This window comes from Hirundo rustica, chromosome 14, assembly GCF_015227805.2.
Source record: "Hirundo rustica isolate bHirRus1 chromosome 14, bHirRus1.pri.v3, whole genome shotgun sequence".
Classification (NCBI taxonomy): Eukaryota; Metazoa; Chordata; class Aves; order Passeriformes; family Hirundinidae; genus Hirundo; species Hirundo rustica.
In genome coordinates this window covers 423,182-446,551 of record NC_053463.1, presented here as the reverse complement: position 1 = coordinate 446,551, position 23,370 = coordinate 423,182, and the positions used below count along the sequence as shown (strand labels likewise).

Genomic DNA, 23,370 nt, shown 5'->3' with positions numbered 1-23,370 from the left:
GCGGCACTGCCAGGTAGCCCCGGCGGGCGGAGGCGTTTGAAGGAGTTTCCAGGGCGCTGCTGCGGAGCGGGACCGTGCGGGACCGTGCGGAGCTGTGCGGGGCCGTGCGGGGCTGTGCGGAGACGTGCGGAGCTGTGCGGGGCTGTGTGGAGCTGTGCGGAGCTGTGCGGGGCTGTGAGCGGCCGGGGCCCGGCACCGACGGCTCGGGGCCGCCGTTCGTCAGGGACTCTCGCCTCCCGGGCCGGGGGATTTTTCCGTGTCGTGCCAGCGCTGCTGGCGGAGCAGGAGCCCCGCGCTCCGCGTCCCGGCTCCGGGCCCTGTGCCCGGCCCGCAGGAGCGGGCGCTCCGGTGCCCGGCCCGGCCCCGAGCCGTCCCCTGGCTCGGCTGAGTCAGGAGTGACTCATTCCAAAGCGGGCTGCGGGCGCAGCGAGCGCGTTCCCAGATTGGCTGCGAGCGCGTCTCTGGATGTAGGTGGCCGCGTTGCGCGCTCCGGCAGCGGCTCCGCTCCCTGCTCCCTCCTCCTCGCCCCCCGTGCGGGACCGCTGCCCGGGCCCGGCCGCTGGAGCCCTCCCAGCGGCGGTGGATGCGGGGTGTGCGTGGCCCCGGCGACGCTCCCGGTGGGGCTCTGCGCTGAGGATGGATGACTTGGCTCTCCTTGACCTGTTGGAGTGTCCCGTGTGCTTCGAAAAGCTCGACGCCACGGCAAAGGTGCTGCCGTGCCAGCACACGTTCTGCAAGCCGTGTCTGCAGAGGATCCTGAAATCCCAGAAGGAGCTCCGGTGCCCCGAGTGCAGGACCCTCGTCCTGGGCAGCATCGAGCAGCTGCCCTCCAACCTGCTCCTCATTCGCCTCCTGGATGGAGTCAGGTGTGGACAAAACGTCCCCAGGTTTGGCTCGATCCAGAGGTCGGGGGTCCTGTCCTCCCCCGCCTCCGTCAGGAGGGTCCCCAGGGGGCTGCAGCTGCATCAGCATCGGCTGGCGACCAACCCCCGGATCCACATGGAAGGGGTAAGGAGCTTCTCAGTTCTTTCTTCTGCCCGGGAGCGTACAAAGGTTCCTGCTGTGTGCCCAGAGCCAGGAGCCTTCTCTGTTAGCAGCACTGCAGAGTGTTTTAAGTCAGACCGAGTGTTTTGTTTGCAAATTTGGCTGCTGTTTTGATGTGATATTTCACTGTTTCAAGTCCACCGCAGCAGAAACTGACTCCCAGGCTGAGACAAAGCCAGCTTGCCCTTCTCCTTACAAAAACTTCCCAGCAGCTCTTTTCTCCCAGAGTTTTCAGATGTTTCGTGGCTTTTGAGAGCATTTCAGGTGCTTGGGACTTTTGGGCAATGCACTGTTTTTGACTCATAGCAATTAAATCAGTAATTGCGGAGCTGTATCTGTCAGTGGTGCAGAAGGTATTTCCACAGCTGCACCTCAGTGTCCCCACACTGGAAGAGAAGGGGGGTGCCCAATGATGCTGCTGCTGTCCTTTTAAAGTTCTTGGAGGTTCAGTAGTTAAAAATATTAAATTTGACTCACAGCTGTACCTAGGGATGATTTACTAGGCTAATTTTAAAATTCTAAGTTCTTTCCATCATTTTCTTTAACAATACAAAAGCTTTTCTTGAATAATGAGGACATGATATTAGACCTGTTAAAAGATCTGGGCTGAGATGGAATTTAGGGTAGAGACTTGTGGTCTCTAAAACCTTTCGACAGCTGTCAGAAGCTTGGCTGGAAGGGCTGCTGGCTCCCTGGGGAGCAGGGAGCTGTGGAGGCGCGGGCGGGCACGGCGCAGGGGCTGTGCCCCGTGCTGGGGCCACGCAGGGCTTGTGGGCAGGAGTCGCACGCCGCGTCCTGCGGCTGTGAGCTGGCGCCGTATCCCAGGGAATCTCTGCGGTGGCGATGAGGGACCGGGATGGATCACACGCCAAAGCCAGAATCCCTCGGGAGCTGCTCTCCGCCGCTCCCGCTGCGCAGGCTGCGCCCGAGGCACCGCGTCCCCTCCCCGCAGCGCCGCCGGCGCAGCCCAGCCGGGGACAGGGCCGGGGGCGGCGGGGTGACACCGCAGCAGGTGCTTGGGCTGCCAGTGCCCCCGGCACAGGGCCCTGCTCCCGCCCTGCTGGGAGCCACCGGCTCTCCAGGGGAGCTGCAGGAGCTGCTGGGGCCGCCCGTGCAGGGGACGAACCACCCGACAGTGACTGACAGGTTCCAGTCACTGCCATCCCGGGCAGCGTTCCAGCTGGCGAGGAGAAGGTCGTAGTTCTTCCACCTGGACTCTCCTGGCCCTGGATAAAAGAGCACAAATGCACTTGTCTGGTTTTCTTCTCTCTCGCTCGTTTCACGTTTCTTTAACTGGCTCTCAGGACAGGCAGGAACTTACTCCTGGTGTAGAATGGCAACATCCATCCATCTATAGCTCCCAAAAGCTTTCAAGAACAGCTTAAGACCAAACTCCTGGGAATCAGCAGAGCCAGTGAGCACTGGGGGAGCAGTGGCTGTGGCTGGGAGCAGTGTCCCCGGCACTGGGACAGCCCTCTGAGCTCCTGCGCCTCTCTGGGAAGGGATATAAAACACATTACACTGAAGTACTCTTAGACTTAATTAGTTACTTAATTATAAAACACTTTGGAATCCTCTGCTGCAAGGTGAAGAATGCAGTGTGTTAGTCACATTTTGGTTTTAGTGGTTTTAAATACCTGCATTCAGAACCAGAGGTTACTTTGGGTACTCCAGTGGGATGTTAATGGCTTTGGAGCCTGCCCTGAGCTGGCACTCGGTGACAGCAGCATGTCACCCAGCAGAGCAGGGACACGTTTGAAAGTGCCTCTGCAGTGCAGAGATGAGACAGTGATGAGGGTCACTTGTCATCACCCTGCCCCATGGATGCTGAGTTCCAGGGTCACCTGAAGCAATCTGGGCGAGCAGAGACGTCCAGATGTTTGTGAAGCTCAGAGCAGATTGTTTTTGTCAGGAATCAGTGAGAGCAGCTGCCCTGCAGTGCTGCTCACCCACCACAGCTCTGGGTACTCAGAATCGCAGTGTCCATGTGCTGCTGCAGAGGAAGGTCCCCAAAAACCGACTGCCCAGATCTGCAGGGGCTGCCAATTACCCCAGTGCTCTCCCCCACCTTGTGCCACAGAGCAAACACAAGTGACGTGCCTCACACAGCTCCGCAGCCAGGAGAGGGGCCAGCATTTGGTTTTACCGAGGCTGCTCTATAAATAAACTTCCTTTACTCCCTGAGCTGAGAACATCACAAGTTTGATCAAAGTTTCTCTCTCAGCAGAGAGGTTTCCTTGCCAGCTCTTTGCTCTTCATGCTCATGAGCATCCATGAAGGCAAAAAATAAAATCAATCCCTCATCACCCAGCAAGCCAAGAGCTCGTCTCATTCCGAGCAGGAGGAGCAAGCAGGCCCCCACGGAGCTGCTCGATTAGCACAAGCGCAGCACTCGGCTTGCGGTCAGGAATTTCCCAGAGCCAGTTGTTAAAAAACGGGGAATTTTCTAATTACAGCCCATCCCAAGCGATTTATTTGCTGGCATTTAAATCCCTTTTGAATCCACTTCCTACGAGCTAACGCGGCGTGGGCACGTGCTGGGTTTGTGCACGCGGACCCGTGTGCGGAACCACGGCCTGGCTGTGCCAGTCCTGCCCCCGGAGCCCCCGGCTCTGAGCCCCTGCGCCGCCCCACAGCTGCTCCTGGCGCCTCAGCCAGGCCCGCACACCCTGAACCTCAACACAGAGACGATGAGACTCCGGATTTTCGGAATCTCCACTTAATAAACTGTCTGGAATTTAAGAATGAAAGGACTTGCTGGGAGGTGTATGCGTAAATAGGCCACGTTGAAGCCTTTGAACTCTTAGGAGCCGCCCCTGGCATGTGCCAGGTGTGGTTATGGCTTGTGCTGAAGCTCCTCCTCGCCCGGCTGCAGCCCCAGGTGAGCCAGCAGACCATGTGTGCTGAGGTGTGCACCAACCTCCCACGCCTCCTCGGGGGGAGGATGGCCCCGCTGCACCCTGCACACAGCAGAACTCCATCCAGGCCACCGAACAGCTACCTGGGTGCTGAACTTGGTCATGCAACAACCATGGGACCGTGAGCCAGAGGAAAAGGTTCTGAGTATGACAGCTTGCCTTAGGAAAACACGGACCACGCAGATTTAACTGTGACTTGGGCTATTTTCTGTTCGCATGAACCGAGTGCTCAACACCCCCTTCCAGCATTTCATGGGAGATAGACAGATAACACCTCTATTGGGATAAAAATACTCTGCACTCCAACGTCCCACCTTCACACGGACGTCTATAGATAGTGCCTGCGTCTTGGTATTTTCTCCTCCTCCAGAATCATCTCCAACTCCTTTCTGCATTTGACAGACAGGACTTGGATTGCTGGAGCTTCTTGAAGTCTTCTTCAAAGCAAACTCCATGTTTGCACCTGGCAGGGGCAAGCGAGTTTCCTGGCCCCTCAGTGAGCCAGGCCCCTTCCCACCCTGCCCAAGCCCCCGGAGTTCCCGTGCAGTGGCAGCAGTGACCCCCGGACGTGTGTCTCAGCCCCTGGGGCTGGCCGAGCGCTCTGGGGGTGTCACACACCCGCGGGTGCTGCCCAGGCCTGGCTCTGCCTGGGGCGGTGCTGCCGGCTCCTTTCCCACCGGAGCATCCTCTCACCCCACAGCTGCTGGCGTGGGGGTGCCACAGGGCCCCTCTGCTGGACACGGGGATGCTCCATTTGGCTAGAGATTTCCGTGTGGGCTTCTGGCCTTTCTGGAGGAAGGGTTTGTCCCAAGGCCCCTGCGCTGCCGTGTCCCGTCAGGGCTCATCTCATTCAAACACAACGAGGAGCTGCCCCGTGGTGCTGGTGGCACCTTGTGCCCGGCATCGGTGGGTTTTCTCCCTGTGCTTGTAGTTTTAGCACTTTCATCTACTACGAAGAGAGTGAGGTCAGCTCTGGCTGATGCATGACACACACCCCAAAAGCTGTGTGAGCAGCAGAGCCGGCACAGGGCGCTCCTGGGTGGTTCCTCCTTTGGGCAGTGGGAAGCCCAGAGACCTCCACGGCCAACAGCAGGAGCCAGTTTCCCTGGTTTTACAAAATTAGGAACCGAGCTGCAAACACATGAAAGTGTTTTAATTTGTTTCCAAGGCAATGAGTCAGGCTCAGATGGCGAGTCAGGAATAGCACAGCAGGGCTCCTCGGTGAGCTCACCTGCGCCGTGCCGCGCTCACCTCAGGGGCCGAGTCCCCCTCCTGTCGCATTTTCCCTGCTGGTCGCTGTCCCTGCGGCCACGGTCAGCGGCCCGAGTTTGCCGCTTTCCCTGCGGAGGGGAGGCGTGGAGCAGGCACGGTGCCGGAGCGCTGCCAGGGAGATGTCCTGAGACAAGGGAGAGCTGTCCCTGCTGCTCCGGGCAGAGGCGGCCGCGGTGCCCAGGGCTGGCTGGAGCCACATCAGCACAGGGAGGGCACTGGACCCGCAGGGAGAGGGCTCAGGAGCGGCGGCAGGGAGCAGGATGCAGCTTTCCTCCCTGCTCTACAAACAGCCTCCTCTGGGTGCTGAGGCAGAGCATCATGACCGGGCACGCCGAGGGCTGACACAGTTTGTTTTCCGTGCAGCTTAAAGCCGTGACACACAAGTTAACCACTGCCCGGGACTGCTGACAGCAGCACAGACTCATCTGATACAGCAGCAGCCAGCCGAGAGCCGTGAGAGGGTTTCGTGCAGACCCTGCAGCCTGAGCTGGCTGGGACCCGGCCCCCAGCCCCGTCCTCTCTGTCCTCTCCTCCTGTCCCTGCTCCTCTGCCAGCACCCAGCACAAAGCCGCTCTCGGGTCCAGCTCCAGCCCTGGGCCTTCCTCCTGCTCCCCTGCATGTCCCCGTGTCTCACAGCGGCAAAGGGAAGCCTTTTCCAGCCGTGTCCCCCCGGGGAGCGTGGGGCACCCCCAGCCCTCCAGGCGTTCCTCCCGGGGCCGGGTGCAGGCACCGGTGCCTCAGCATCTCCCATCCCCTCCACCAGAGAAGCTGCTCTGTGTTTTTAATCATTTCTCCCGTTTTCCACATCACCTTTGTGTTCCAAAGCCAGGCCACGTGCAGGGTGACGTGAGCCTCGGTGCTGTGGTACCCAGGGCTGTGAGTGAGCAGAGGGGGTGGGGGCTCCCAGCCCCTGCCTTTGCCCCTGCAGCTGCAGCCCAAAAACAGCTAAATCCATCCAATTCACATCTGCAGCATCTCCCCACGATGGCCGGTTGGCTCAGGAGCAGGTGGCCACCAGCATTAGCCATGGCCAGTGCTGGCCTCCCATTTGGGCAGGCCCAGGGGCTGATGTGAGCAGCAGGGACTGGCTTTGTTCTCCCTGCTGCACACAGTCTACGCGTGCTTGGAAGACAGGAACAATCCTCCTCAGGGAAGAAATAATGCCGAAACCACCCAACTGTCTGAATCCTCAGAATATAATTACGTGAAGAGATTGAAATGACAAGTTCACTTTTGAAGGTTTTGTTCTCTGTGACAAGGCTGAAGTTATCTCCTCTGCCGAAACGCAGAAAAACAGAATGGTAATGGCAATTAATTTACATTCAAATAGCTCTTTTCATCCACCTGGAGCCTGCAGAGCCCTGAACTGTGCTGGCTGAGCACACAGGCGGGCGATGGGGCTCATTCATGGATGGAGACATGGGCAGCTGTGGCAGGGTGTTGGCAGCTCTCAGTGAGCAGAAGGGATGGAGATGTTATGGATCATCTCTATAAAAAGGCAGCATGTGCACGTCCTTGGCTGTCGGTGTGTGGATAATACCCAGCTCCACGTGCTCACAGTAAGTCCCAGCTCACCAGGAGCTGGCCTGGGCTGTGCCCTCAGTTCTGTCCTGGAGGCACTGCCTGCCTCAGGGTGAGACATTCACACTGCCCGGTGCTGTCCTGTCCCCTGCACGAGGCCCTCGGCATGGTTTTAAAGGGAGCTGCTTGGGACAGGGTTTAGGGCCATTCCCAGCTTCCATCAGCAGCCTCTCCCCTTCCCTGTGCTCCCGGCGCTGCTCCCAGCGATCCCAGCCCCAGTCAGCGTCACACGCTGCTTCTCCTTCGCCTTGCTCTGAGCAGGGGTCGTGCAGGAGTCCGCTGCTGCCAGGGGAGAGGAGTTACAGCCTGCTCATTTCAGATAATCACAGTGCATTTCTCTGCTAGGGAGAGACGCCCCAAATTGCTTCCTCACACACACATACATATTTTTAATTTTTGTTTTGTGCAGAGGGAGACTCAGAGGCATTGGATGTCTGCCCAGCACAACTGATGCCAAATGCCAAAAATAGTGAAAAAAATAAAATCTTTTCTCCCTTACTGGCCTCAAATCCACTGAGAATGAGGCCAAGGAGTTGAAGTGCATCTGCCATGACCATCCCCACTGGCAGAGCGGCCGAGGAGGGAAAAGCCTCTCCCCCAGAGACGGGGCTGATGCAAAGGGGTTCTGCTCCACACCCGGCCCTACCTGCTGCCTCCTCTCCCTAGGGCTCTCCCAGCTCTCTCCAGGCACCCCCATGGCCAGGGGCACCCGGGGCTCGGCAGCTCCAAGAGCCTGGAGTAGCTCCTGGGTCCCACTCAGGCAAGATGGAGGAGAAAACAGAGGGGAAAACCAGGAGAAGTGAGGCAGCACCAAAAAACAGTAACAGGCACCCCCAAAGTGGGTTTCTTCACTGTAGTTTCTCTCTCTCTCTCTCTCTCTCTCTCTGCTACTGGGCAGCAAAACTGTACATGAACTTTCAGCAGCCTTGAGCTGAGTTTCCCACAAAGCTGCTCCCGGGATTTCTCACTGGGGTGTTCAGAGAGATGCCGAGCTCCACGAGGGACCGGCTGAACATCTGCTGCCACTGCCACCCCTCTCAAACCAACCGCTGCCTTGGGCTAACTGACAGCAGCTGGACGCGCTGACGGGAGAAATCTCCATCCAAACCGAGCGGGTCCCGCTGCTCCTGCCGGGACCGGGCTCCGGCCCCAGAGAGCCTCTCCCTGAGCCTCAGCCCTCCAGGCGCTCCTTGTCTTTATCGCAGGTTAATTAGCACCCCAGTTTCTGCCTTTGCAATTAACCTACTTTAAATAAAGCAAAACAGAGCCCTTGCAGAGGAGCTGGGACAGCCGGGAGCGGGCAGAAAGCAGCCCAAACTGAGACAGGGCTCAGAGCAGCTCAGAGCTGCAGCCACAGGAGAGAGGCGATGGCCGTGAGCGACCTCCACCCACGGGGCTCTGCTGCCCCAGCCCAGCTCCAGCCCCTGCCGCAGCGGGGTTCAGCTCTTCTTTCCTACACCCTGCAAACACACTGAAAACAGGGACTCTGCACGCCTGTCTGAAATCTTCAGCTCGCAGCTTTATTTTGTGGCGGGCCTCTACAGTAAAAATCACATTAGTTGTTCCCTGTGGGTAGATAAAGGCTTAGTTTATGTCCTAAATAAAGTTGGAAAACCGATGGGATATTTTTGGCTCAGTATCTGAGAAACCGAACAAAATTTCTTTTAAAAAAATGTAAAATATCAAAACCTACAGACTTTGGGAAAAGCTGACTTGGGTTGGGAGATTTGAAAGGGCAGAAAAGTGTGAGGAAAGTGCTAAAGAGGAGGGGAAGAGCTGAAGGTTGTGAGTGTGGCTAGGGGATGGCTCCAACCACCCGTGCATCCAAGTGGAGGGATGTGTTCAGTCAGCACCACAAACACACCTGTCTCACCTGGCTTTCGGGCATCTGTCCCAGGCTGCCCTGCTGTCTCTTCCCTTTGCCTGCTGGAGAAGGAATATTCCAGACTCTCAGCACTCTGTTGCTTGCTCCCTGTTCCCAGTTAGCACCAGGTATGCATTTCATTTCAGAGTTTCTCTTCTTTTTAATATATTTCCATAACTCCTTCACGCTGCCTTTAATGTTTTGCTGCATCCTGCCGTTCCCTCACATCCCAGACATTGCTGCTCCTCCTTCCCCAGCCCTGTTCTCACGCTTTCTGAAAGTCCCAGTCCCGTTTGTTTCCTGGTGGCTCCTGAGGCAGTCCAAGGTCTGTGTGCTCGTGTGCAGCAGCAGCCTGTGGCCGCAGCGTGGTTCTGCAGGGGAGCTGCTGTGTGTGCTCTGTGTCCCCAGCGTGGTTCTGCTGCTGTGTGTGCTCTGTGTCCCCAGCGTGGTTCTGCTGCTGTGTGTTCGGTGTCCCCAGCGTGGTTCTGCAGGGGAGCTGCTGTGTGTGTTCGGTGTCCCCAGCGTGGTTCTGCTGCTGTGTGTTCTGTGTCCCCAGCGTGGTTCTGCTGCTGTGTGTGCTCTGTGTCCCCAGCGTGGTTCTACAGTGGAGCTGCTGTGCATGTTCTGTGTCCCCAGTGTGGTTCTGCTGCTGTGTGTTCGGTGTCCCCAGCGTGGTTCTGCTGCTGTGTGTTCGGTGTCCCCAGCGTGGTTCTGCTGCTGTGTGCTCTGTGTCCCCAGCGTGGTTCTGCTGCTGTGTTTCTGTGTCCCCATTGTGGTTCTGCAGGGGAGCTGCTGTGTGTGTTCGGTGTCCCCAGTGTGGTTCTGCTGCTGTGTGCTCTGTGTCCCCAGTGTGGTTCTGCTGCTGTGTGTTCGGTGTCCCCAGTGTGGTTCTGCTGCTGTGTGTGCTCTGTGTCCCACAGTCTGCTCTCCTCACCCGTGCAGGTGTGTGTTTGTCCCGGCATGGATGTGATCCCTGCTGCTCTGATGGAGAGCAGCACTGGCCCCAGCCTCCCTTTCCCCTTTCTTTTCTCCCAGTTTTGTGCTGTGGGTGTCACTGAGCCAAGCACGTGCATTTACTGTGAGAACAAATTAAGAGAGGGAATGGCTTAATTAGAACTAAACATTAAACTAATTGCTTCCCATTTCAAAGGCTTTGAAGTAAAAGCAGAACATGACATTTTTCTCTTCTTGGTTCCTTTTCCCTACCAGGCATCAGGGTTTGGGGATGCTGGAAGATGCCTGCTTTCCAAAAACTTAACATTTTCCATGGGAAATTTGATCTTTTCCACTCTTCTGGAAACTAACATTGAGATTCTCACTTCTGCCTTCCTGACCTCTGAGAAGTGGCTGAGAGAGAGGGAGCTGTGCAGGAGTCCTGCCTGAGCCCTGGCCACAGACACGGCTGGATTTGGGGACATGCACAGGAAAAGGCAGGAAATCTGGGATGTGTCACTGGCACAGGAGTCTCCGGTGAGATGGGAGTGGGGGGTTGCCCATGGCTTGGAGAAACTGCAGGGCACGGTCCTCACCATGCCACAGCACCTGGCAGCCTCTAAAGAGAGGGGAAGGACAGCGCAGACCTGCGGAGCCCAGGAGGGAGCGGCCGAGCAGCCTCCTGCCCCTGGCACTGCCCCTCCTGCCCAAAGCTGATCTAGAGCTGGGGACAATCCCGGCTTCCCAACTTCCCAGCATGGAGCTCACGCAGCTGTGCCACCAGCTGAGGCCAGGAGCGGAGCTCATCAGCCTTTGGGGCATCCCCTGGAGGCGTAGGGCTGCTCTGTGCCCGGGAGCCCTCGCTGCGGGAGGACACGAGCCCCACACAGAGCTCTGGGCCAGGCAGGGCTCAGCACAGCCGCTGCTTCAGGAGAACTTTGGCATTTCATCTCGGTGAGAGCCAAGATCGCAATGTCCCCGCATCTCTTTGGGGTTTGGGATATCTCTGCTATGTCACCTTACACTGCAACAAAGATAACATTTCAGCCACCTCTTCCCATGAAGAGAAGGCTGAAGTAAACTCACACTTGTTAAAGCAGGGATAGAGCCCCGGGAGCGCAGAACCTGCACTCACCTTGCTCTGCTGCATTCTCCTGGCAGGTGACAGCCACCAGCTCGGCTGGATGATGGCTGTGACCTCCAGTCCTTCTGAAACAGAAATACCTGGGTCATTAAAGTAGATATTGTGTCGGAGGAGCCCCTGGAGCCCTTGGAGCCCTTGGAGCAGGCAATAAGAACCCTTGGGAAGACTAGTTTAAGGCCTTAACTGTTTCTTAATATTCTTAAACAAGTCCAGCCTGCTTTTCATCTTGATAAAAACTTAGCATAAGTATTTGGGAGCTCATCTTCATTAGTAAAATCCATCAAGGAAGGATGTGGGTAGTTAATCCTAATAAATGCATGCTTAAGCCTTAGACCTCTGTATTTTTTTCCCATTAATTGCAAATGCTTTTGGGGAACTCTGTCTGTGCGGGACAAACTGCAGGAGCTGTTTCTTGTCCCCCCAGGTGCCACGAGCCAGGGCCCTGTACACCTACCGCGGGCACAACCCCGGGGAGCTGCGCTTCAACAAGGGGGACACCATCGTGCTGCTGCGGCAGCTGGATGACAGCTGGTACCTGGGCGAGCTCAACGGCAGCAGCGGCGTTTTCCCAGCCAGCTCCGTGCAGGTCATCAAGCACCTGCCCCTGCCCCGCCCGCTCTACAGCCTCGACCTGCGGAGCCGGGACAAGGCGGAGAGCAGGGACATCCTGACCTTCCAGAAGGTACGGGATAAGGCAGAGAACAGGGACATCCTGACCTTCCAGAAGGTACGGGATAAGGCAGAGAACAGGGACATCCTGACCTTCCAGAAGGTAGGGGACAAGGCAGAGAACAGGGACATCCTGACCTTCCAGAAGGTAGGGGACAAGGTGGAGAGCAGGGACATCCTGACCTTCCAGAAGGTACGGGATAAGGCAGAGAGCAGGGACATCCTGACCTTCCAGAAGCTAGGGGACAAGGTGGAGAGCAGGGACATCCTGACCTTCCAGAAGGTACGGGATAAGGCAGAGAGCAGGGACATCCTGACCTTCCAGAAGGTAGGGGACAAGGCACAGAGCAGGGACATCCTGACCTTCCAGAAGGTTCCACCTGCAGCACCGGGACACGGCCGGTGCTCCCCTGCGCCGCACAGGGCTCTGCCGCTCCCCAGCTCCTCGGGAGCACCTCTCGGGTGTCTGAGGGTCCCCCAGCCCCCTCAGACGCTGCTGCCAGCATTAACCCTCCCCTCGGATTGCCCCGTGGGCACGCAGGGTGACAAAGAGCACCCGCGGAGGGGTGCGGGTGGCCGCGGCCGGCGCCAGCTCAGCGCGTCGCAGGCGGCGTTCTGGGCTCCAGAGACCTTCCAGCCCTGGCAGAATTCTGTCAGCACCGGTCTAGACATTAATTGTGTTGTGCAGTTTAGCTTGAGATGCAGGCTGTAAATGGCACCGGCACCAGTTCCTAGAAATAAAATTAATACTTGTAATGCCCATAATTACAGCAAGCTCTGCTTTGTGGCTGTTTTATAGGAGGACACAAGCAAAACATCTTATTTGAAGCTCTAATACATTTTTTAAATGTCTTTTCACTTAATGAAATCATTTTAGCTCCAGTAATGACTTATTCAAGTCTGGCATTAACAGACACAAGTTAGTTAAGGGACACATGCAGCCACCAAGGAATCAGAAATTAATTCTAGGTGAGGCGAAGGTAGGGCTACTGTGGGAGACACGGGGCTCTCCCGGCTCTGACGCACAGTTTGTGCCCCATTTTTTCATGTATCCTGGGATTTAGATAGGCAGAAATATGTTTCCAGTTTGCTCACACGCAGAAATGACAGGAAGGCCACTGCACATGTGTGCCTACACACACGCTGTGGGCTTTAAACCTGATTTTGGAGAGGGAAAACGAGAAAAACACCCCTGCTGTAAAATGACAATGTCTGGGAGCCACCTGTACCTCTCCTGCTGTGTCTCCCTGTCCATTCCAGGCATCAAGCACATTGCCTCCCACGAGTGGGTGAGATTCTCCAAGTTTTGCAATTCATTAATGTCAACAGTAAATCATGATTAATTCCTCTGGCAGCCGTGGTGGTGAGGAGCACTGTCACCACACGCCCTTTGCTGCTAACACCCTGATCAGCAGTTTCCAAGAAGTGCTGTGTGAACACTGCCCGTACGCAAACCCAGCGCCCGCCTCTCCCTCATTAACCCCAATCCTCAACAGGCCAGGATGGTTTCAGTGGAAGCAGCATCGAACCATGAATGTTGAAGCTGACAGAGATGGAACTGGGTGGATCCAATCCTGCTGGGAATGCCACCATCAGCGAGGGCCACTCTGAGCCCGTGCCATAGCCCCAGCTGCGGCACTTGGGTGTCCCGCTGCAAGATGCACCCACGTGTGCCGGCACAGACAGGGACACAGGAGTCAGAGCACCCCTTCCAACTCAGAGTTAGAGTTATTGAGTACAGCTCTCCCAGCACCTCTGCCAGCCAAAGCTTTGGACAAGGAATATCTCGAGGGGAGCGCTCATTAACCCCTCAGTAACCCTTTGTCTTAGCACAAGTTTTCAAACCAATTTTAATTTCACTGTCAGCTTTGAATCGAGAATTTTACGCCCAGGATTTGTCACTGACAACGGATGAGAGAAATGACGGAGCCCCAAGATTTTAAAGATAACCTGTAACACCCCTGAACCCTGCCTGCAGCTCTGCTGCCAGATGGGACCAGGGAACAGAGCGCTTGAGGGCTGCGCCAGGCGTAACTTCTGAATGCTCACAGGGTCTCCTGTTGTCTCTTGCAGCCCAGCAGCCCCGCTCAGCAGCTCCTGCAGGCCACCAAGAGCCACTGGTCCCCCCAGGCCAAGGGCGCGTCCCTGCCCACGGCGTCCCCCAAGTCCAAGGCCGTGGACCCGGCGCCTTTCCCCAAGGCTCCCGACTCCCGGAGGAAGAGTCTGCGGCAGTTCTCGCTCACCACGGCCCTCAACACCCTGAACCGCATGGTGCACGCTCCCGCCGACCGCCCGGCGCTGCGGATCAGCTCCCCGGTGCTCATCAGCTCCAGCAACCCCAGCGTGCCCACCCAGGGCGGCGAGAGAGCCGAGCTGCCCGCGGGGAGCCCGCTGCAGGTGAGGTGCCCACGGCCCTGAGGCACACGGGGCACAGACACAGACCGACCTCTGGGGTTTATCCGCTCCAGGCACAGCCGTCTCCTTCCCTCCTCCCACACCGACTAAAGACCTGAGCGCAGATTCTTCACAGGTAGCTGGTATGGGAGGAAAAGGGAGGTTTTACATTTATAAGATATTTTTCATGGAGAAGGTCGCTCCAGCCTTTTTCAGAGCAGTCCCCCAGCCCCTGGCAGTCCATGGCCAGGCCGTAGCACCCGGCAGGCACCAGGTCCTGCAGAGAGCAGGATGTGATATCCCGGGCTAGGGAGGGGAAACGAAACTCTGCAGGAGTCCCAAAATTCAGCTGAAACTGGACCATGTCTGACACCCGCAAAGGGATCTTACCCAAAATCTCAGTGTGAACTACTGCCAGCAGCAGAGCCAAGAGAGATAGACCTGGTAGGGTCTGGCCTTAGTAGGGCTGGACATTGCCTGGTTCCAAACATCAGGGTCGCTCCCAGGGGTTTGCAGAGGAATCTGTGCCATTTCTGGGGCCGCACAAGACAGGGCTTTCTTTGCCATCTCTGGCTTTGGGCTGCAGAGACCGAGCTGAGAGGCTGAGATCCCTTCACAAGCCCCGGTGGGCGCTGCCAGGGCGGCTGGGAGGCCGAGGGAGCAGAGCTGCAGCCCAGGACGGCCAGCAGCAGCCGCACAAGCCGAGGCAGGGGGGCTGCAGGCTGCCCCAGGAGCAGCTCCGACTCACCCCGGCCCATAAAAGGGAACAACCAGCGCTGCCCCAGCCCTCCTCCCCATGCTCTTGCCTCCCCTCGGGTGCCAAGCCGGGCTCAGGAGGAGCCAGAACCAGTTTGCAGCGCTGCGGTGGCCGTGTCTGTGCATGTGCCTCTTGTGCAAGGGCTGCGGGGCGAGGGCAGCGGGGCACCCACGCCCTCGCTCCCCGCCGCTGGAATCTCTCCCCGGCCCCAGCCGGGCTGAGTCCCGGCGCTGGCAGCCCCCGGCTCGGGCGCGTCTGGCCGGGAGCTGCCGCTGTCCCCTCCCGGGGGAGCTGGCAAAGCCCGGCTGCCCCCCGCTCTCCTGTGCCCCGAGGATGGGTGTCGGGAGCTCCCACCGCCCGGGAGGCGCCGCACGGACACTCCGGGCTCACGCCGCTGGCGCGCCTGGAAGGGGCGGGCGGTGAGAGAGGGAGTCCGGGAGAGGCAGGGCACTAAACCCTCTGTACTTGCCGGGGACCAGCAAAAGTGAGTGCTGAAATCAGTTACACGTGACTCGAAAACATTTCTTTCAATCTTTTTTTCCCTCTGCAAGCTGCAAATGCAAAGGCGGCTTTGAGGATGCTCTAAATGGTGGTTGCTCCCAGGCACAGGGAAACACAGAGATGGAAAACATGGAGTTTTCACCCAGAAGGGGACATTTCAGCACAGTTCCATCAGGAAACCAGCAAAAGGCTGTCATTTTGTGCCAATGCAGAAAAAAAGAGAAACTCCGAATACCCAAATTTCAAGCATTTTGATTATGGTAATTAATAAAACAGAATTACAATTTCCAATCAACTTTATGAGCACCTGGTCCAATCCTGCCTGGACTAGAAAACGAGGAATGCAGAGAAAGTTTGAAGCTGACCTGCCACTCCAGGTCTGAGACAGAAGCTGAAATTGCTGGGGTGTTTTAATTAATTTAATTTACTGGAGAGCACCAGAGCTGGTGAGTCACTTTTCTTTTTTCCTCGGTCCTGGCCAAGCCAGTGCTCCAGCACCGCATTACAGACATGACCACTAGAAATTAGATTTTGAAATGAACATGAGATTAAAGGCCCAGCTGGCATCATTGAGGATCCTGTGGTAGCTGCTGGAGAGCCCAGCTGCAGCCACATCCAAGTGTGGCGATGTTCCGCTGCCCTGGGCCTGTCGGGCCACTGCTGCCACCACAGCTGAGCACAGCCGGGGACAGCCAGGGACACCAGGGACAGCCGAGGACACCAGGGCACAGCTGGGTACAGCTGGGTACAGCCAGGGACAGCAGGGACAGCCAGGAACAGCCAGGGACAGCCAGGGACAGCCAGGAACAGCCAGGAACAGCCAGGGACACCAGGGACAGCCAGGGACAGCCAGGAACAGCCAGGGACACCAGGGACAGCCAGGGTACAGCTGGGTACAGCCAGGGACAGCCGGGTACAGCCAGGGACACCCGGGCACAGCCAGGGACAGCAGGGACAGCCGAGGACACCAGGGCACAGCTGGGTACAGCTGGGTACAGCCAGGGACAGCAGGGACAGCCAGGAACAGCCAGGGACACCAGGGACAGCCAGGGACAAGGAGTCACCCCCTGGCCCAGGCAGGCAGTGATGTGAGTCTGGCACAGCACAAGTTACCTCAGCAGCAGAAATGGGGCTGCAGCCGCTCCCAGGAGCTCCAAGAGCCCTGAGAGAGCACAGGGGGACACTGCGGTGGCTGGCACCACTCTGCAGGTGCAAAATGACAGTGGGGACACGACTGGGTGGGGATTGGTCACAGGATCTCGATGATTCTGGAGGTCTTTTCCAGCCTAAATGATTCTGTGTTTCTGAGTCCTCATCTTGCTGCCTGGTCTTTTTCTAAGTCAAATGATCCAGACTCCTCTCTTTTCTGAAATGCCTTTGGTGTTTTTTGAAGGGTGTATGAAGACAGTCAAATCTTAGCTGCTCCTCCAGTGGCTGAAAGAAGCTGACAGCCAGATTAATATTTTCTTTTCTTTCCTTCCTTTCTCCCGCAGGTCAGCACCCCTTACTACCCCTCACCAGGACCGCTGGGGCCGGCAGCAGCCATCGTCACCCTTCCCCACCTGCAGCACCAGGGCCCAGCTTACCTGTACGTAAGGAAACTCTGGGGGACGGGGTGTGATCTCCTGCAGCCTCACCTGGGCCGGCTCCTGCCAGGCGGGAGGTGCAGACAGAGCAGAGCACAGCTCGGATCAGTGCAGATCCGTGTGGGAATGCTCCGGGCTGGTCTGAGCAGGGGGTGGCACAGTCCTGATGTCACAGCTGAGTGCACGTTTCTGCCTCGCTGTTATCTAGGGAGAAACAGCTCTGCCTCTTTGTCAACCAGACATTTCATTATTCTTTACATGTAAAGAAACTAATTACTCCTTAAGTGCCTCCAGTTATTTATCCTGAAACCTTCATGGCCACTGGTGTTTTGAACAATCCAATTTCTGAAAACTTTCAGAGTTAAAATTTGCAGATAACACCCAATGATGATTACATCGAGGTAAGATTCACCACCCTGGCACTTTAGTAAAGCATCTGAAACAACAACAGCACCACCGCCCTCTGTTCACGCAGCACTCAGCAGCCCTGGTGCAGAGCCAGGCCGTGGGAATGCTGGTGCCCAGGAGCAGCACCCACAGCTCAGCCCTGTGTTGGGACCCACACACCATCCTCAGTCAGCCCAGGCTCCAGCAGACACTTAACCCAAAGGACAAGAGATCTCCCAAGAGCTTACAATAGTTTGTAACGCCCTTTCAAGAGCTTTGCCTTAGGACAGGTACTTGTCAAGCCCTGATCTGTGCTTCTGACGGAGCACTCACTGTGTGAGGTGCAGAGCAGCAGCTTCCTCCTCCCCGACATTTGTCACCCTGACTGGCACTTCTGGGACAGAAACCATCCTCCTGAGCTGCTTTGTTCCCCGTTCCTGCTGCCTCTTCTCTTATTCTTATCCCCTTTGGCCTGAGGTAACAGGCTGTTTGTCCCCTGCAAGATCTCTCCACAAACGGCGGCACTCAAACGCAGCCCAGGCTGAAGCGGCTCTGAGCAAAGAGCAGCAGCAGCAGCAGCAGCAGCCCCCCGCACAGCCCAGCCCAGCCCCGGAGCCCCGCGCAGCTCCAGCCGCCCTGCCCGGGGCAGCTCTGCCTCCCCTCACGCCGTCTCTCCCCAGGTGCGTGGCTCTCCACTCCTACGCGGCCCATGGACCGGACGAGCTGGAGCTGCAGAAGGGAGAAGGGGTCCGTGTCTTCGGCAAGGAGCAGGACGGGTGGCTGCGGGGCATGTCCCTCGTCTCGGGCAGAGTCGGCCTCTTCCCCAGCAACTACGTCACTCCCCTCTTCAGGTCTGGAATTTCTTACGTGGAACGAAAACGCGGAGAGGGCTGGGGGTACCACGCACAACTGGGGGTCCTCCCGTTTCCGCAGAGAACCCGTGGCAAGGCATCCCCCCCGCGCTGGCCGGGGCCGGGGTCCCTCGCCAGGGACGGCACCCAGCAGCTCTCGCCCTTCTCTTCCAGCAGGAAATCCAGTCTCTCCGACTCGAAGATGCCTTCCCTGTACACCTCGTGGACGCTGTCCACCTCCTCGCTGTCGTCCCAGGGGAGCGTGTCGGAGAGCGGCCCGAGGCAGAGCCGGGCGCTGCGGCCGCTGCTGCTGCCCGTGCCCGTCCCGGCCCCGCTGCGCCGCGGCCGCGGCAGCGCCAGGAGGAGTGAGTGCCGGGGTCTGGGGGGAGCGGAGGGGCACATTCCCCCGGGCCGCCCCCGCTGCTGCGGGCCATGCCCCGACCCCGGCCGCTTTGGGAGGTCCAGGGGGTTGGACTCAGCGTGGGGAAATCCATCGCAAAGCTTTGTGCGGGGCTCGGGGGTTGTGCTCTTTCCGAGGAGGCTGCCAGGTTTATCCTCGCCCCGTCGGCACACTTCCAGGAGCGCGTGGGGAACGAAGCTGTGCGTTCCCAGCTCGGGCAGCGGAGCCAGGCTGGGGCCCCTGTCAGCGGATTTACCCACGAAATCGGTGCCGGTGCACGGGGTGGGCGCGGGGTGGTCCCGGGGAGCTGCAGCCGCACGGCATCCTGCGAGCAGGATGTAACCGCTGCTCGCGCTGCGCATTTTGCATTCCTGACCGAATTCCTTTCCACGGTCCTTGCTCCCCAGACGGATCCCTGCAGAGGCCAGGACAGGCAGGGACCCCCGTGCAGATCAGCGGCTCCCTCAGGCGCCCCACGGCTGCGGGGCGACCTCAGCACTTCCAGCTGTCCCCGCACGGCAGCTCCCCACCGCACAGCGTCCCTCCCGCGGCTGGCACGGACGAGGCAACGAGGCCAAACTTCTCCTATGAGGCTTCGCCGGCGCTGCTGGTCAGGGGAGGGGAGAGCCGAAGCCCCTCCGTGTGCAGCTCGGTGATCCTGGACGCCAAAGAGCCCCCGGCGAAGAGCGAGGCTGCTCCAAAGCCGCCCGCGTCAGCCCCGCCGTCCATCCTGGTGAAACCAGAGACCTCCCGCAACAGCGCAGAAAAGGTACGGCCAGAACCCCCGCAGCATCCCCGCGGAAGCAGCAGCGTCAGCCAAAACTGACCAGGGCCAAATCCCCCGAGGGCTGTGCTCCATCCTCACCAGCATTTTTCCAATAGAAGTGGCTGGGATGGACACGCGCGTTAGGAAATCGGGTGTTTGTGCTGCTGACGCAGCTGTTCAGAAAGGCAGGGCGCTGCAGGGTCTCTGTCCCTGTCACCAAGTTCAGTCACAAGTAAATCTCGAGACTTATCTGAGGCCATAAATTGGGAAAGAATCTGTGAGTTTGAGAGCAAATGTCACAGAATTAGTGTCAGACAGAGCTTTGCAGAACCCCCCCGTCTCCCTCATGTCACCTGGGCTGAGCCATTTGGAAAGGGAATTTCTTTCCCTTCTGGCAGCCAGAGAGAAATTTCATAAAGGTAAAATCATTCTAGTGAAAATTCTAGAAAACTGCCCTGGTGACAGCTTCTCCTCCCCACAGTACCCAAAGACGTGCCCAAATCACTCCACACGCCCCCAAAAGCCCAGCCAACCTCAGGGCAGCTCAGCATCAGCTGAGAGCCCACGGAGGAGCTCCAGGCGCTGTGCTGCCTCCGGCTCTCGCAGCAGCTCTCCCCGGTCTGCAGGAGCCGCCAGCACTGCCGCTGGTCCCTGGGGCTCTCTTCCACCTGCCATCACCTGCACATCACCTGGGCTCCTCTGCAGGCGTCCCGTACCCCTAGCACACCTCCCCGGGTCTGCAGGGAGCCGTGGGGAGGGCGGGCAGGGTCTGCTCCTCCCGCTTGACTCTGGTTCTTTCTCGCTGCAGCAAGTGAAGACGGTGCGGTTCCAGAACCACAGCCCTCCGCCGCCCAAGCGGCACAGCCTGCAGCCCTCGCCGCGCCTGCCCCGCAGCAGGACAGAGCCGGGGCCCGAGGGGCTCCTGCCCGAGACCCGCCTGGGCCCCGAGCTGCTGCTGCTGTACTCGCCGCGCCTGGGCTCCAGCCCCCTGCACCCGCGCCGGGCACTGCACCCCAAGGCGCTGTCGCTGGACCTGTCGGGGCAGCTGACCTTCCCCATCAAGAAGAGCTACAGCAGCATCTCTGCAAACTGACCGGGTAACCCGCGCCTGCCTTCCTCCCCGCTGCCGCTCCTCTCCCTCGGCGCGGGGCGAGCGCCCAGCCCCGCATCCTCCCCGCCGCCGCCTCCGCTGTCCCCGGGGCTGCGGAGAGCCGCGGGACCTCGGCGGGACCCCTGCCCCAGCGCTGCCCGAGCTCGGGCCGTGTGCCCGGGCTCTGCGGCCTCCGCACAGCCGGCGCTGCCCGGGTCGCTGCCTGCCCTGCACCGCGGGAGCAGCGGCACGGGAGGAAAGCCTGCGGGGATCAGGAGTTCCGCTTGTTTTGCTCCCCCCGGGGCTGCAGAAAAGCCCACAGAGATCAAACACTGGCTCGTTACCGGCCTGTCTCAGGATAAAGAAACCATAAGTCAGAATCAGTCGGCTCCTGGCTGATGGTTCGCGCGGCCTTTGAGGGGAGGGGGTCACTCAGACTTTTTGTTACGGTGGTTGCTTGCTTGCTTTTCTCATTGGTTTAAGCCCCGGAATTTTAACACGGAAGTCTAAAAGGTGATTTGGAGGGCAAAGAGCCAATGGAAAGGGCTTTGCCATCACTGCAGTCACCCAGGTTCTGCAGTGAGGGCACTGAATCTCCCTTCCCCTCATTGCTTGTTTTCCTCCGATCACCTGTCAGCTACCTCCTGCCCATGAGCTCCCTCCAGCCGCTTCCCACCACCCACCCACTCAGATGTGGCTGTTGTAAATATCTTAAGTGGAATTCACGGGTTTCAGATGCATGGAACATCCTCTATGTAACAGAGAGCAAAACCAGAGTTCACCGTGCCCCAGACCCCGCTCTGCCCAGCAGCACGGGCTCTGGCTTCCAGCTTGCCCCAATCCAAGCGTTCTCCTGTGAATCCAGGGAAGCCAGCAGAGCTGTGCTGGCTCACAGCTGTGTCTGCTCTCCATCAAACATCTGCACAACAGATTTTGGTCTCCTGACAGGAGCTGTGCTCCCACCAAAACTGCCCTGACATCCCTTCCTCGGCTGCCTGCGTACAAACCCAGGGAAGGAGCTGCACTGGTCGATGGAAACTCTCCCTGGCACAGCCTCAGAGAAGGACATTTTTTCCCAGAGCTACACCAAGGGAATGGATAATTCACTACACCACAGCCCCTGGACCTTCCCTCTCCCAGACTTTCTGTTTGTGGAGCAGGAAAGCTGGGTCTGCCTGTGGGGATTTTCAGGGCACAGCGACCTCCAAAGCACAGATCTGTTCTCGCTCTGTGCTCTGTCAGTATTCCAGCTCCTGCAGAAACACCCTGACAAGCTGAAAGCATGCTCTGTGCCCAGGTATAAAAGGTGGCAGCAGCTGCAAAAACCAGGGTGAGTCCAACTCAGCGATGCCACCTCAGGGACAGCTGAGTGCCAGGGAGAGACGCGCTGGTTCTGCGCTGAGGACTGCTGCAATCCTTTTAAAGCTGAACCAGAAAGCAGCTGGCTCCATCCCTGAGATGCATCCGCATCTCCCAGCACACTCAGAAATGAACAGAATTGCACTCACTCCGTCAGCCCTTCTCTCCCTCTGGGAACTAAGAATGCAAACACTGGCTCCAAAACGTTTTAGTTGGAAACACCAGAGCAGCCTGGGACTGTGTAAAATCACACATTTGTCATTCTTAGGAGGTTTATTCATTGCCCAACAGTCTTTGCAGTCGATCTGTGAAACGGTGTGTTTGAAGTGTAATCACAGCTCAAGACTTTTCAGGATTTTTGTCATAAACTTCAGTATCTGTCCCATTTAAAGAGTAACATTTGCAAATATTCATGAAGTCGGTGTTTAGAACCCCAAACTGTCCATGAAGCGATGAGGACTCGCCAGCAAAGCCCGTGGGACTCCACAGGCTGATCCCTTCGTACGTGCTCCCAAGGGGATGCAGCGATGGACCCGAGGCTGCCTGGGGAGCAGAACACCAGGGACCCCCAGTGCCGGGCTGAGGACTGCAGGGGCGAGGAGGGGGGAAAAAGATCTATTTACACCAAAGCTAAAGCCAAAACACATCCTAAAGGCAGAAGGGAAACAAAAGTTCCCTGATCCTTTACGTGGCCAGGCAGGGAGTTCCATTGTCTACTTTTGGCACCCAGCCCAGGGAATGCTCCAATGGAATCTTACAGCCAGGTCACCATCAGTGAGAAATCGTAAATTCCTATTTTTACATACATATAACAGTAGCATGTGTAACCTTTGCTTAGTTGGTGATGGGTAGGAGGAATAAATCAAATATCTTTTGTTTATTGTTCAGAGACACTTGTACAAATCCAGGGATGCTGAATATTTTTTTCCATGAAGTGAAGTTCATTTTTTTAAAAGGTTTTTTCAATTCAAGGTACTATTTGGGAGAAAAGTCAATAAACAAGAAGAGATTGGTTTCCTGTTTTGTATTAATCCTCAAGCTATTTATTTTGTATTTCTGTAAAAAAAAGCAATGGTTTAAAGAGATTTTAAGTTTTCAGAAGTTTATCCATCTAAGTTTATAGCACTAATGCTTAGCTCTGTAGCCTGTAGATAATTAAATTAATTGGGGCTGAATGGATTACAGCCCCTCCTGCACTGGAAGCACTGGGGAAACACGGGGCTCAGGAAAGCTTTGGCACCCACCGTGTTAGACACCTGCCCATGGTGTGGCACCATTAAAACTTTTTGCATGAAAAAGCCCAAGAATGTTTATTTTCACTTTCTTATTTCTGGTTTGGCCTGTTGGGAACAGAGGGCAAGGGGAGGGGGGGTACCTGGGGGAGAGGGGTACCTGATTGCAGGTGTGAAATGGAATGAGAAGAAGTCCAATGCTGAGGCAGTACCCAGGAAAGAATAAACGATGATGGGACCTTAGACACCCAGTGTGCCAGAGGGACTTAGAGCCAGCTCAGGTGACAGCAGCACGCTCCTTGCCTTGTGTCACAGCAGGTCCCCCCTGCCAGGGCCTCCCCTCTCCCCCACCCAGCAGCACCAGGCCCTTCAGTTAAAGCCTCTGGGTGAATCAGGGTTGGAGGGAGCTGAATGCAGTGGAGAAGCAGCGCAGCTCCCCAGAGGAAGGAGTGGAATTCTAAACGTGGCATTCAAATGTGTTTCTGAAGACCCCGCCCACAGCTGGAAAGGAAGGGGCTCCAGGGTAACTGTTTCTTTTTAAGAGAAGCCAAAACACCGGAGGAAAATAATTTCATTAAATCCCTGTTTAAAAGAGCAGGGGCAACTCCCCTGTGAACTCAGG

At 57.4% G+C, this 23,370-nt stretch overlaps 1 protein-coding gene across 1 annotated transcript; it reads left to right on the top strand.

The window, feature by feature from the left end:
- The first annotated feature begins 636 nt into the window (after positions 1-636).
- SH3RF2 (SH3 domain containing ring finger 2) lies at positions 637-20,160 on the top strand. Its single transcript, XM_040078415.1, has 8 exons — positions 637-1,008; positions 11,181-11,438; positions 13,499-13,822; positions 16,571-16,665; positions 17,731-17,901; positions 18,076-18,266; positions 18,709-19,070; positions 19,876-20,160. The coding sequence occupies exons 1-8, from the start codon at positions 637-639 to the stop codon at positions 20,158-20,160; spliced, it is 2,058 nt and encodes a 685-aa protein (XP_039934349.1).
- Positions 20,161-23,370: the final 3,210 nt, after the last annotated feature.